General features: G+C 40.7%; 1 protein-coding gene across 1 annotated transcript; it reads right to left on the bottom strand.

Moving 5' to 3' along the window:
• Positions 1 to 1,913: 1,913 nt before the first annotated feature.
• LOC310867492 (extracellular calcium-sensing receptor-like) lies at positions 1,914 to 9,676 on the bottom strand (the record flags this gene model as incomplete). Its single annotated transcript, XM_083777607.1, has 7 exons — positions 1,914 to 2,824; positions 2,913 to 3,036; positions 3,125 to 3,352; positions 5,735 to 6,010; positions 6,237 to 6,359; positions 6,558 to 6,827; positions 9,656 to 9,676. 7 exons carry the CDS (start codon positions 9,674 to 9,676, stop codon positions 1,914 to 1,916), a joined length of 1,953 nt encoding a protein of 650 aa, XP_083633733.1.
• Positions 9,677 to 11,920: the final 2,244 nt, after the last annotated feature.

Raw genomic sequence — 11,920 nt, 5'->3', positions numbered from 1 at the left:
ATAGGGTTTTTCAGATGAGGATTTAGAAGAAACTCCCTTTTAATCACACCTGTGTGAAGTGAGTGGTGCAACTCTGTGTGGGGGTCCCCGGAAGTTCCAGACCCACAGGATCATGGCCAGGGTGCCGGCCTGGTTCCGGCGAGCCGCCCCACGTCCGAATCGGTAGAGAAATGACAGAGTCACCATGTGGGGGTCTCTGGGGTTTCCCCGGGGAGTCCCCGGGGGGACCCTGGAACATCCAGACCCGCAGGAACGCGCCCAGGGGGCCGGGCCGGTTCCGGCGAGCCGCCCCACGTCCGAAATGGTTGAGAAATGACAGAGTTACCGTGTGGGTGTCACGATGTGTATCAAAATGGAACCCAAGTGCAGGCAACACAGGCAGAGTAAGTTCAATAGTTTAATAGCGATCAAGTTCAAGGGAAAAGGCTTACATCGAAGTACAACAGGCAGAGGTCAAAACCAAGAAAGCAGTCCAAAACAGGCCAACAAATCCAAGGGGGGGCAGGCAGAATATCAGAGTCCAAAAACAGGCAGGAGGTCAAAAATCCAAACTAGTAAATAATCTAGGAACAATAGGAAAATACAGAGAACAGGAATGCACACATGTAACAAATGGTTATCTTCTAGCAAGGAATGAGGCAGAATGAGTCCAGTCTTATAGGCGGAGGCTTGATTGCAGAAGTAGGCACAGGTGTGTAATGAGAAGGGAACTGTTGGGCTGATGAGGCAGTGGGAGACAGGTGTATGGGTCTGCAGTGTGGTGGAATAGAATGTGGGAGGGGCCGAAGTGGAAATACAGACAGGGGAAGACTCAAACCATGACAGTGGGGGTCCCTCTACTGTACCCTAAACTGTACTGTACTGTACTGTCACTGTACTGTACTGGCACACCCGAAATCATCATATATATACAGTTAACATGTGCGTGTGTGTGTGTGTGTGTGTGTGTGTTAGGTTGCAGCACTGGTGGTGAAAAACAACCATGCTGTTTTCGTGCTCATACCCAGCCACCCAGCCAGGCACCCACCCACCCAGCCAGGCACCCAGCCTCCCAGCCACCCAGCTTGGCACCCACCCACCCAGCCAGGCACCCACCCACCCAGACAGGCACCCACCCACCCAGACAGGCACCCAGCCACCCACCCAGGCACCTAGCCAGTCACCCACCCACCCACCCACCCACCTTGAATACTGAATCAAGCAACTTAAAAACTGTCTGGGGTGTTCATTTACATAAGCCTTAGTAGACGATACAATGACTCAATGAAAGTGAAATATCCCTTTAAAATAGCCAATCTACATCGACACGCTGTGAGCTTGTAGATTGGCTATTTTAAGCTATTCATGAATGTTTTTCAAAAATAGTAAAAGAAAAAAAGTAGTTTAAGGATAAGGGCTTTAACCCATTTTGGGCGGGAACCCCTTTCGTTGTTGCTTTATGTAATGCTTTAGCTATTGAAAAATAGCAGATCTACGAGCTTGTAGGTCTGCTATTTTTGAAGAATCGTGAAAAGTGACATGAATGTGTTTGAGAACGACTGACATAGAAAAACAGCTTTTTCAAGAAAACAGTCAGGATGTAGAAGACATTTGCAGAATGGTTCCCACAGGTCAAAATGGCTTCAATAGCATGGAGGAAAACAGAGCCCAAAGTCTCCTCTGTGAGTGTGCCAATAAGGCTCTTCTTACCGTCTTTAATGTAAATCACTCTGGATTAAGAGCGTCTGCTAAATACCTAAATCGTAAAATGTAAAGAAGGAAAGGCCAAGCAAAAAAGAAGAAATCAGCGATCCGGTTTGGTATCAACAATAAAGCTTATCAGACGGAACGTTAGGCCAATAGCAGTTGCCGGTTGGATTCCAACTGGCGGAACGTTCCGTCACGAGCAGTTAATTGGTTAAAAATGTCTGCTTCTACGTCTTGGTGCCATGACCCATGATGGATTTCTTAGTGTTTCTCTCAGGTTTCAAAATGATTATATAACACTTTGGTCCAAACAGAGCCACCAAAATGCCCAAACTAGATGCTAAAATAGCAAACACCTCCACTACATCTGCATATTTGCCTGGAGAACTGATATATGCTGGTATGAAGGCTATCCACACGGCACAGAAGATCAACATGCTGAAAGTAATTAACTTAGCTTCATTGAAGTTGTCTGGAAGATTCCTTACCATGAATGCTAGGAGGAAACTGAGGAGTGCTAGTAAGCCAATATAACCTAGTAACACCGCAAAACCAACTGTTGATCCAACATTGCACTCATAGACTATCTTTTCAGAATAGTATTGTGTGTTTTTATGAGGAGTTGGTGAGGCAGACACAAGCCAGACTGTACAAATTAGTGCCTGGATTGAAGTAAGAATCAGAACTGTTCCTCTCTGCTGCTTGGCACCAAACCACTTCATGATGTCTGCACCACCAGGCTTGGAGGCCTTGAACACAGCCAGCACCACCATAGTCTTTACCAGGATGCAGGAGACACACAGCACAAAGCTGATCCCAAATATTGCATGCCTCAGCTGACAAGTCCAGAGTCTGGGACGACCAATGAACAAGAGTGAGCACAAGAAACATAGTTTGAGTGAAAGCAAGAGTTGGAAGCTGAGTTCTGAGTTGTTGGCGCGGACCATGGGCGTCTCTTTATGATAAACAAAGATCCCCAGGACAATAGCACAGACAAATGTTCCTAGCAATGAGATGGTTGTTAAGGAGATCCCCAGGGCCTCATGGTAGGACAGGAACTCAATGCTCTTAGGCACACAGTGGTCACGCTGGGGACTGGACCAGAAGTCCTCTGGACACACGGTGCACTCTGTAGAGTCTAACAAATAGGACAAGATTAAAAGGACACTCACGTATCTTCTTATAACCTTCTGTACATATACTGTAGCTACATTATGTAACCCTACCTGTCTCATTGCTGAACTCTCCCTCAGAACAAGCAATGCAGTCGTAGCAGCAGACAGGTTTTCCTTTCCTTCTGGCCACACGGGTTCCAGGAGAACAGCTCTCACTGCACACCGACCGAGGAGGCTGCAGAGGAACGTGACAATGATTAGTTTAACTATACATTTCATTCACATCATGAGCTCAATTAAACATTTTAGAAAGCTGAAATTACTTTTGCGGATTGAAAGTTCCAGAAGATTCTGTCTTCATCGAGGGTGAGTTCTTCATCTCCGGAGGCTGTCATCTTGACCACACCTACGTTGTGAATATTTGTGCTTCCATCAGGGAGCCACGCCCAGTTCAATACATCAAAGATTAGTAAAGCATCACCATTCTCATCAAAGTATACACGATCACCACCAGATGTGGTGAAGTTGACCTTTTCCAGGTAATAGAGAAGCTAGAAATGGTGATGAGCAGAATCATGAAGAGCAAGAGAAGTTAAAAACATACTTAAGGGTCCTATTATGTGCCCAAGTCACGCTACACACTATTTGGGGATTTAAGCATTGTGCAAGGGGTGTTCCTGTTGCTGAGTTGCTATCTTCCGCCACCAGCCTCATTACTAAAACATGTGCTCTACCCTTTACATTATGCATTGCCTTTCAACAAAACCATATCCATAATGTCACCCACATTTGTTGAGCATTAATGTTCACCTGTGCCCTGTTTTCCTTGTGTATTTATACTCCCCTGTTTTTTCAGTTCTTTGTCAGATCATTGTTGTACGTCACTAGTGTTATGCTCCTAGTGAACTCCTAGTACTTTGACTCCCAGTGTTCTTGTTACTCCTTGTGTTCTCCTCGTGTATGGATTTTGGTGCATAAACCGCCTGCAATTTCGACTGCTCTGCCTCTCTGCCTTTGTCCTGCGTTTGAGTCCTAACCCTCTTGATTCACACCGTGGCACCTACACACTACACATGGGTCAGTGACGTGACACCCCAAAAAAAGTGTTTTTTTAAAACCTTTAAATAACAGGAATAAAAATGATTTACTTTTGTTCTACTCACTCTCATCTTTATGGAAACATATTTTGTTTTTAGATATTTTATTGGAATCAGAATTTATTCAGCATTTTGTTGTACTTGTGCCTAAAATCGTCATAGGGTGTACAACTTTCTTAAGTTGCTCACTTTATCAAAGTCCTTTATCATAACTAACCTGTGATCCACTATAGTTTTGTGAAAATGTATTAAATCTGTATATTATTTTCGTAATCAACACTCAATGTGAGGCCCATGTTATCGGTCTTTCAATATATTTTGCATTTATTGTGACAAAACTTTCTCTAAAATGACACAAATATTTGTGACTCTTCCTTAGACTATTTGCTATGTAATCCATAAACATTAATGGTTTCATCATTAATAAAGGTATGATTTTTTCACTATTTGGAACGTCACACCAAATTATTTAGTGTCACACCGTATGATCATATCTTCATTTTTCAAAGCAAACTGTGTTTTAACCTACTTATTAGTGAGTACTGAACTTTACAGATTGATTAAACAATTACTCAGGAAAAACAGCAACAGGAAAATTGCTTTAACATTAAATAACATGGCAATGACTGAATAAAATGAAATTAAACACAATTTATTGTGGATAGTTGCAGATTTTAGGTGAAAATGTTTAAAACAAATGTTTAAATGGACAAAAGAAACATGGGACTTTGTTATTTATTGCTATATCTGTAGGAAATTACAGTTTGTATCATATGGTGTGACAAAAAAGTCATATGGCGTGACAGGAAAACAGTTTTCTGCACTTAACATAACCTTGAGGCTACTAGCTACACATTAGCATGCTAACAACATGCTAGCTATAACAAAGCAACACAGATTTACATGTAATTATGACCAAAAAATCTAATACCTTAAGCTTTTTTAATGAAAAAGGTGTCACACCCACAGACACTTGGAAGAGTCGCATTTGTCAGCGTTCCAACAAGATCGTATTTTATGAAAATGTTAAAATGATAATTCACCACAGACACCTGTCATGCTATTGTAATGCAAGTGCTGAACAGCCTTACTGAAGAAGTACCTCTCTATCCCAATGGGTGTGTAAACAATTGCCTGTTGAAATTTCCCAAAATGGTGTCACACAATATGATTTTGGTTTGGGGGACAAACTATTTTTGATCAGAAATGACTGAAAACATTATGCTTTGACTTTGAAAAGATTAGGCTCACAAATAGACATATATATTATATTTATGGATTTTTTTAAAGAATTTTAGCATTTTTTTCCTTAGTTTTATTTAAGTTCCTACTTTGAGAAACAAGGCCAGGACAGTCGCACCATATGAGTTTTGCTGTGTTTGGTTGACAATTCTGAAGAAATGAGGAATGAAATGTTTTAATCTTGAGTATGTTCACATGGACCATAATGTCCTGCACAATATTCAGAAGGTTTTTGACAAATATATTTCTTATTTATACATGAGTGACACTAAGGACAGCCAGGGACACCATGTCACGTCACCCACCCACATACATTATTTTCTACTAATATGTATTTTTTTTTTCATTTAAACTGTGCATCTATCCATTGTTATATTATGAATGTTGCAAAATAATTCACATTTGATTGTTTTGATTGTTATGATTTATTTTAAATATGGTGAGATTAACGTTATAAACTGTTATAAACTATACTGTTTTCTAAGTCTCACCTGCACAACCCAATAATATGTTGTTGTTTCAAATGTGTTTTTAAATGTGCAAATAATCAATAAATAAAAATAATCCTACAGGTTAACTGAATTAATATCCCACCTGCCATGGCTGTATTGTCTGCAAACTGGCACAGCTGTGCCCAGGGAAAGGCCCTCTTCCTGGCACACACTGCAACATTTCATGGAGGGCGTGGGCCAGAGCATACACAGCCTTGTACACATTGTACTCTGACCTGAGGTCAGACACATCCAAAAATTTAGTTTCTGCCGTTCCCAGGTCCTCTTGTCCAGTACACACCCTTCCACCAGCGTCCACCCACTCTGGTGGAAGGGGTGAAAATTTACACTGAAATGTGCGTTCCCAAAACTGCCTCACCTGAAAGAACACAATTAATTCATAAGAATACCTTTAAATACAATTAATTGATTAATGTAAGCCTATTGATTATTCACTTCATTCACAGTTTGCAAATAATACAGTGGTGCAAAAAGGATAACACAAAATGTCCTAAGGGCTTAATTGTGTCCATTGTGGTCCTGTGTCTCATTATTCAATTCAATGAGACATGTAACTATAGACATACAATTAAACAAATACTTACTATGTTATCCTCATGGTCATTGTCAGGACGTATTTTTAACAAGAAGTCCTTCAAACCTGGTATCTCTCCACGACGGATGGCAAAACCCAGGGTGCCTCTGAGGTATGGCAGGTAGTGAGGAGACTGGAGATGATTATCTCCCCACCAAGCTGAAGTGGCAGGTAAGATCCATAGCAGACCTATCACATTCTGCTTAACCACCTGTTAATCGTTTTGAAATAAATGAAAGACATGTCTTTCTTTCAATACATTCTCATTTTAGATTCTTCTAATTACGAATCCCTAAATTAACATACTCCACAGATGTATCGTAACACAAACCTCATCCAAGACATTATGCATATAGGGCCCGTATCCAAACATAATGACCACCCGAGCTGTGGACGTCTTCATCACAGTGACGATCCTCTGGAGTTTATCCAGGTCATTGTGGAAGGGCAGAGCCTCTGAATAAGCCACACAACCCAGACCAGACTGGTCCAGGCCAGACTGGAACAATCGGGCGGCGTCACGGCCAGCATCATCATCACTGAACAACAGTCCTACCCAGGTCCACTCGAACCACCTCATAGTATGGAGCATAGCTCGCACCTGAGTGGATGAGAAATGGACGGAAATGTACTTAGGTTAGATCATACAGTACATGAGCAAACGGCGGCCCAGGGGCCACATGCGGCCCCCGTGTTCACTTATGTGGCCTGCAGGTTAATATTGGAATACCATTATATTATTGATTTCAGCTGTTACAATTCCAAACATGCAAACATGACCCGCTTTAATTATATCTATAATGGTCAATATTAGTAGCATAATTACAATTTAAATTGTGTCATTGTCGGGCGGGGGGTGGGTGGGAGGTAGGAGGTTGTCCTCTAGGGAACAAACTAAAAAAAAATGTACCCCCTAATTTTTATTTTCTCCCATAGGCGAGATATTGTATGTTGTGACCAACTGCTACTAGTATGAACAATAAAAACCTATGAATTTAAAAAAAAACAATTTAAATTGTCTTTTTATGTCCAATGCATTTGAATTTAAGTATGTTTGTTTTAAGTTAACATAAGTATAAATAAATGTAATATGAAATTAAATAAAAAAGTTAGACCTAATTTTCAGGATTAGCAAATCCTGAAATACTCAAATCCTTAGCAAAAATAGCAAATAATAATTCAGGAGTCTGTAGAAATATAGTGGCCCTCTGGAGTTAGTGTGGAAATACAGTGGCCCTCTGGAGTGAGTGTAGAAATATATTGGCCCTGTGGAGTGAGTGTAGAAATATATAGTGGCCTTCTGGAGTGAGTGTAGAAATATAGTGGCCCTCTGGAGTGAGTGTAGAAATATATAGTGGCCTTCTGGAGTGAGTGTAGAATTATAGTGGCCCTCTGGAGTGAGTGTGGAACTATAGTGGCCCTCTGGAGTGAGTGTAAAAATATAGCGGCCCTCTGGAGTGAGTGTGGAACTATAGTGGCCCTCTGGAGTGAGTGTAGAGATATAGCGGCCCTCTGGAGTGAGTGTAGAAATATCGTGGCCCTCTGGAGTGAGTGTGGAACTATAGTGGCCCTCTGGAGTGAGTGTAAAAATATAGCGGCCCTCTGGAGTGAGTGTGGAACTATAGTGGCTCTCTGGAGTGAGTGTAGAAATATAGCGGCCCTCTGGAGTGAGTGTAGAAATATAGTGGCCCTCTCCTACATCAAAGTTGCCCACCCCATGGGTTTGAGTATTCCAGTTTCTGAAACATGAACTATTAGATACCAACACATCTATTGTTATAGAAGTTCACCTGGAAGACAAAACTTGGCATTGTTCTGAAGAAGGATGGGAACTGAGTCCGGTCGCTCAGACAGGAACAACCAGCATAGTAACTTATCTGGAAAAACAGAATAAAAACAAATACAAAATATCTATTCTGTAATGTACTAGATCTTTGAAAGGTACCTATAGATGTCAGCGAGGAACAGACCAATAGAACTGGACTGTAGGTATTCAACAGTGCGTCTGGTACCCTCAGGGCAGTGCTACTCAACCCGCTGCCCCTGATTAATGTATCTGCGGCCAAGAATTAAAGTATAATATTAGTTATTTTCATTGTTTTGAACAAGATTTTAGTTATTGTATGTTGTATGGCCTGACAACTTAGTATTAACCACTTACTTTATTACCTGTGATAATCTGTTCGTTATATGTTCTCTTCACATGTTGTGAATGAAGCCTCATTTTGGTCTTCAACCAGCCAAAATTATCCCACTACTCCCACCTTCTCCGCTCCCTCCATTGACTCTGATGCTAGCATTTAAAGCAACCAAAGGTATGGCACCCCCATATCTTGCAAGTCCGATAGAACCCTACAAACCCTCCCGAGCGCTCAGATCAGCCAACGCAGGGAAGCTGGAAGTACCTTCACTAAAAACGCCGGGACAACGCTCCACACGTTCCAAACACTTCTGGCTCCAAAACTATGTAATCCACTTCCCATTACAATCAGAACTGCAGCCGCACTCCCAATCTTCCGCCGTGGTCTGAAAATCCATCTCTTCAGACTCCATCATGGCACTTAGCACTTGCCCTAGCCCCGACATTTTTTATGTAGACTATAGATAGCATTTTATGTAGACTTATAGCATGTTCATGTAGACATAGCACTATAGAGTATACATGCATAGTCCCATTATATAGATATTCCACTGTTACGTTCTTAGTTTACGCATGATTCATGATAACTACTTTTTATGTATGTGATGTATTGCGATGCTTTTTGTTCTTGCTTAATGTAAATCGCTCTGGATTAAGAAAAATATGTGGATTATTACTGTACATGCTGAGTAGAGTAATGCATCCCATGCAACACAAGATGGAAAAACGAACAGATGTAAAAAAGTAACTAACACTATGTTGTTAGGTTGCTATTTATGAAATGATATCCAAACATTTTAATTCCAAATGAGCTTTTCTAGGCCTGTATTTTAAAATGAAAAATAATTCACTGAATTTCATGGCGGTAGGAACCCTGTACACTTGTACAGTATTATTATATGTTGTTTTGTACAGTATACTTGTAAACGCTTTACTGTATGTACTGTAGCTTTGTTTTTTTATTATTATTATTTGCACTTCATGTTACTGTATGTATATACTGAAACCAAATAATGGCCTTGTGCAGGCCGGTGCAAAAATAAATAACAGCCTATGGCAAATAACGGCCCGGCTCCTTATAAACGCCCGGGGTCCGAATCGATTTTGCATATTACAGCCTGGGCTACTATTTGGTAATATACGGTAAATAAGACTATTTGCTAAAGGGAAAACTGTTATTATATTATTATTGATAAGTTGAATACATTATCTGTTCAAGTTTAAGCTTTTAACATTAAAATATCATGTGGTTCGACTTGCCCCTCGACTTGGATCAACTTACCCCTTACCTGGGGCAAGTTGAGCCACATGACCACTTTTTTTAAAAAGGTCATATTTTCATGGCCCTTTGTCATAGATGCTTACTCATCATTTCAATTGATAGAAGACATCCTGAAATATGGGTAGATCATTAGATTTTACTGCCATCTAATTTTGCCTTGCTTCCAGGACAACTTAAGCAAAAAGTGGTTCATCTTACCCTGTTCTCTACACAATGTGCTTAGATGTGCCACAACCAGCTTCTGAAACAGTTTGGTTTATCATGTCAAAAGCTCAAGAAGTTTCAATTTAGCATAAGAAGATAGTGGAAATATTGTATCTGGCAATCATTTCCTTAATTGCAAAAATTGCACTGTGCCGGATTTATTTTTTAATCTGAACTGGTTATCTGCAATAAAGACAAACATTTCCAGACGTACAAACATGATTATTTCCAATACTATGGAGAGGATGCTGGCCAGAGAGATTTGGATGTGCTGTTTGAGAACTTTACATGTCCTGCCATTGGGAATTCAGTAGAATGCAGTGCATTGTCAGAAACAGAACAGTTCAGTAAGGGGGCATATGTCAATATGTTATATTTAAATGATCCTGAATAGATATTGTTCCTCTGCTGGACACTTCTTTTCAGTAGCAAAGCAGTAGCATTAACATTAGGCTAATCGGTGAATTAAACCTGCAGGGAAAACATGCATTTTCAGAAACGTTCAAGAAAAGATCAGTAAAGTGTGAAGAGTTGGAATGGCACATCTGTAGGTCTATTTAGTTTACCTGCCTTTTCTTTAAGGACAGGCTCTAATTGTACAGAGGTGATTGATGCTGTACCATGAACCAACAGACCTGTAAAACACAGGCTAAGTGCAGTTACTTACCACTTTCACTTAAAACAAAAAAGGGGGAAAAAAGACAGAATTGCAGACTACAAGCTCAGAACATGTCACACTGTGACCTTGTTGATCAGCTGTGTTTGATACTTTTGTCTAACATTAGCATAATGAAGAAATGAGTACCACAGACGAAAAACAGTCTAAGTCCAAATTTCATTCTGACCCCTCCACAAAAAGGCCTCGTTGTCCTGAACCCTTATCAATCATTTATACATTATGGATCAATAGTGTGGACTTAAGACTGTTTTTCGTCTGTGGCATTCATAGGGCATTAAAAAAGCATTACAAGTTGAAATATGGAGACACAAGGTTTCTTCTCGACAGCAACGATTATGTCTTTCAAACTCCAAAAAGACAACATTTTATATTTATCATATTATAGATTTGCAAATAGCCAAGTAATCAAAATTAAATAAAATAGGCTATTGTGAAAGGGGATAGGAAACTTACCATGGGCACTCTGTATACACCTAATATTCTAGAGAGGGTAATAGAACTTTTTGAGGTACTAGGACCCACAATTCCAAGTACTGGAGGAGACCCAACACAGCTCTGATCCAGTGTAAACTGCTCCTCTCTCCCACTGATCAGTGACAACGCTGCAGGGACTGCAACTCCAAGCGTTAAACAGGTGTCATAGCAACGGTATCCCAGAGTCACATTGGGGAGCAGGCTGGGGTCTCTGTTGATCTCAGTGATGGCAAAAGCCATGGTCTGTGCACCATTGAACACCGACATGCGAAAACTAACACACACAATTACACTGTAGCCTTGAATATCATTGCTGTCAGTCAGAAACCTTGTATCTCCATATTTAAACGTTCTGTTTTTGTTTAATAAATTAGTTATTTGGCATACTACAGTGTGACAAATTATTTTTTGCTATTTTTGAAGAAAATATTTAGGTGAAAGTGCTTGTGACTAAATAATAACTACCCTAGATCCATCCAAACACATGTTCTGAGAAGGTTTCCACCCGACAGCCTATATCTTTGTAGAAATATACACATCAACTAATCATGTTTCTATACATCAAAACAAGGTTGGTGTTGTCTTTGTGATACTCACCGACTGCAGGAGGGATTCTGTTCCTTGGACTGTGTGAACGTCAGCTCAGGGAACACAGAGGAGACGTGGAATGGAAACAAACCACCCAGAAGCACATCTCCAGCCTTGTACATTCCGCCATGTTTTAACGGTGCCTGGAACTCACAAGAAGAGGAAGAGGATGAAGACAAAGGAGAGAAGGAAGCGAACATCATCAAGTATGAAAACAGTTGTATGTCTAAAGAAGCCCTCATGACTGTCCTCCTCTGTCTAACAACCCCTCCCACCTTCTCCATCCAGTGTCCAGTTGTTAGGTTTTATACCCATGCAGTGCCGTCC

Source organism: Protomyctophum parallelum (assembly GCF_964188405.1).
Source record: "Protomyctophum parallelum genome assembly, chromosome: 12".
NCBI lineage: Eukaryota > Metazoa > Chordata > Actinopteri > Myctophiformes > Myctophidae > Protomyctophum > Protomyctophum parallelum.
This window is presented reverse-complemented; position numbering and strand designations above follow the sequence as displayed.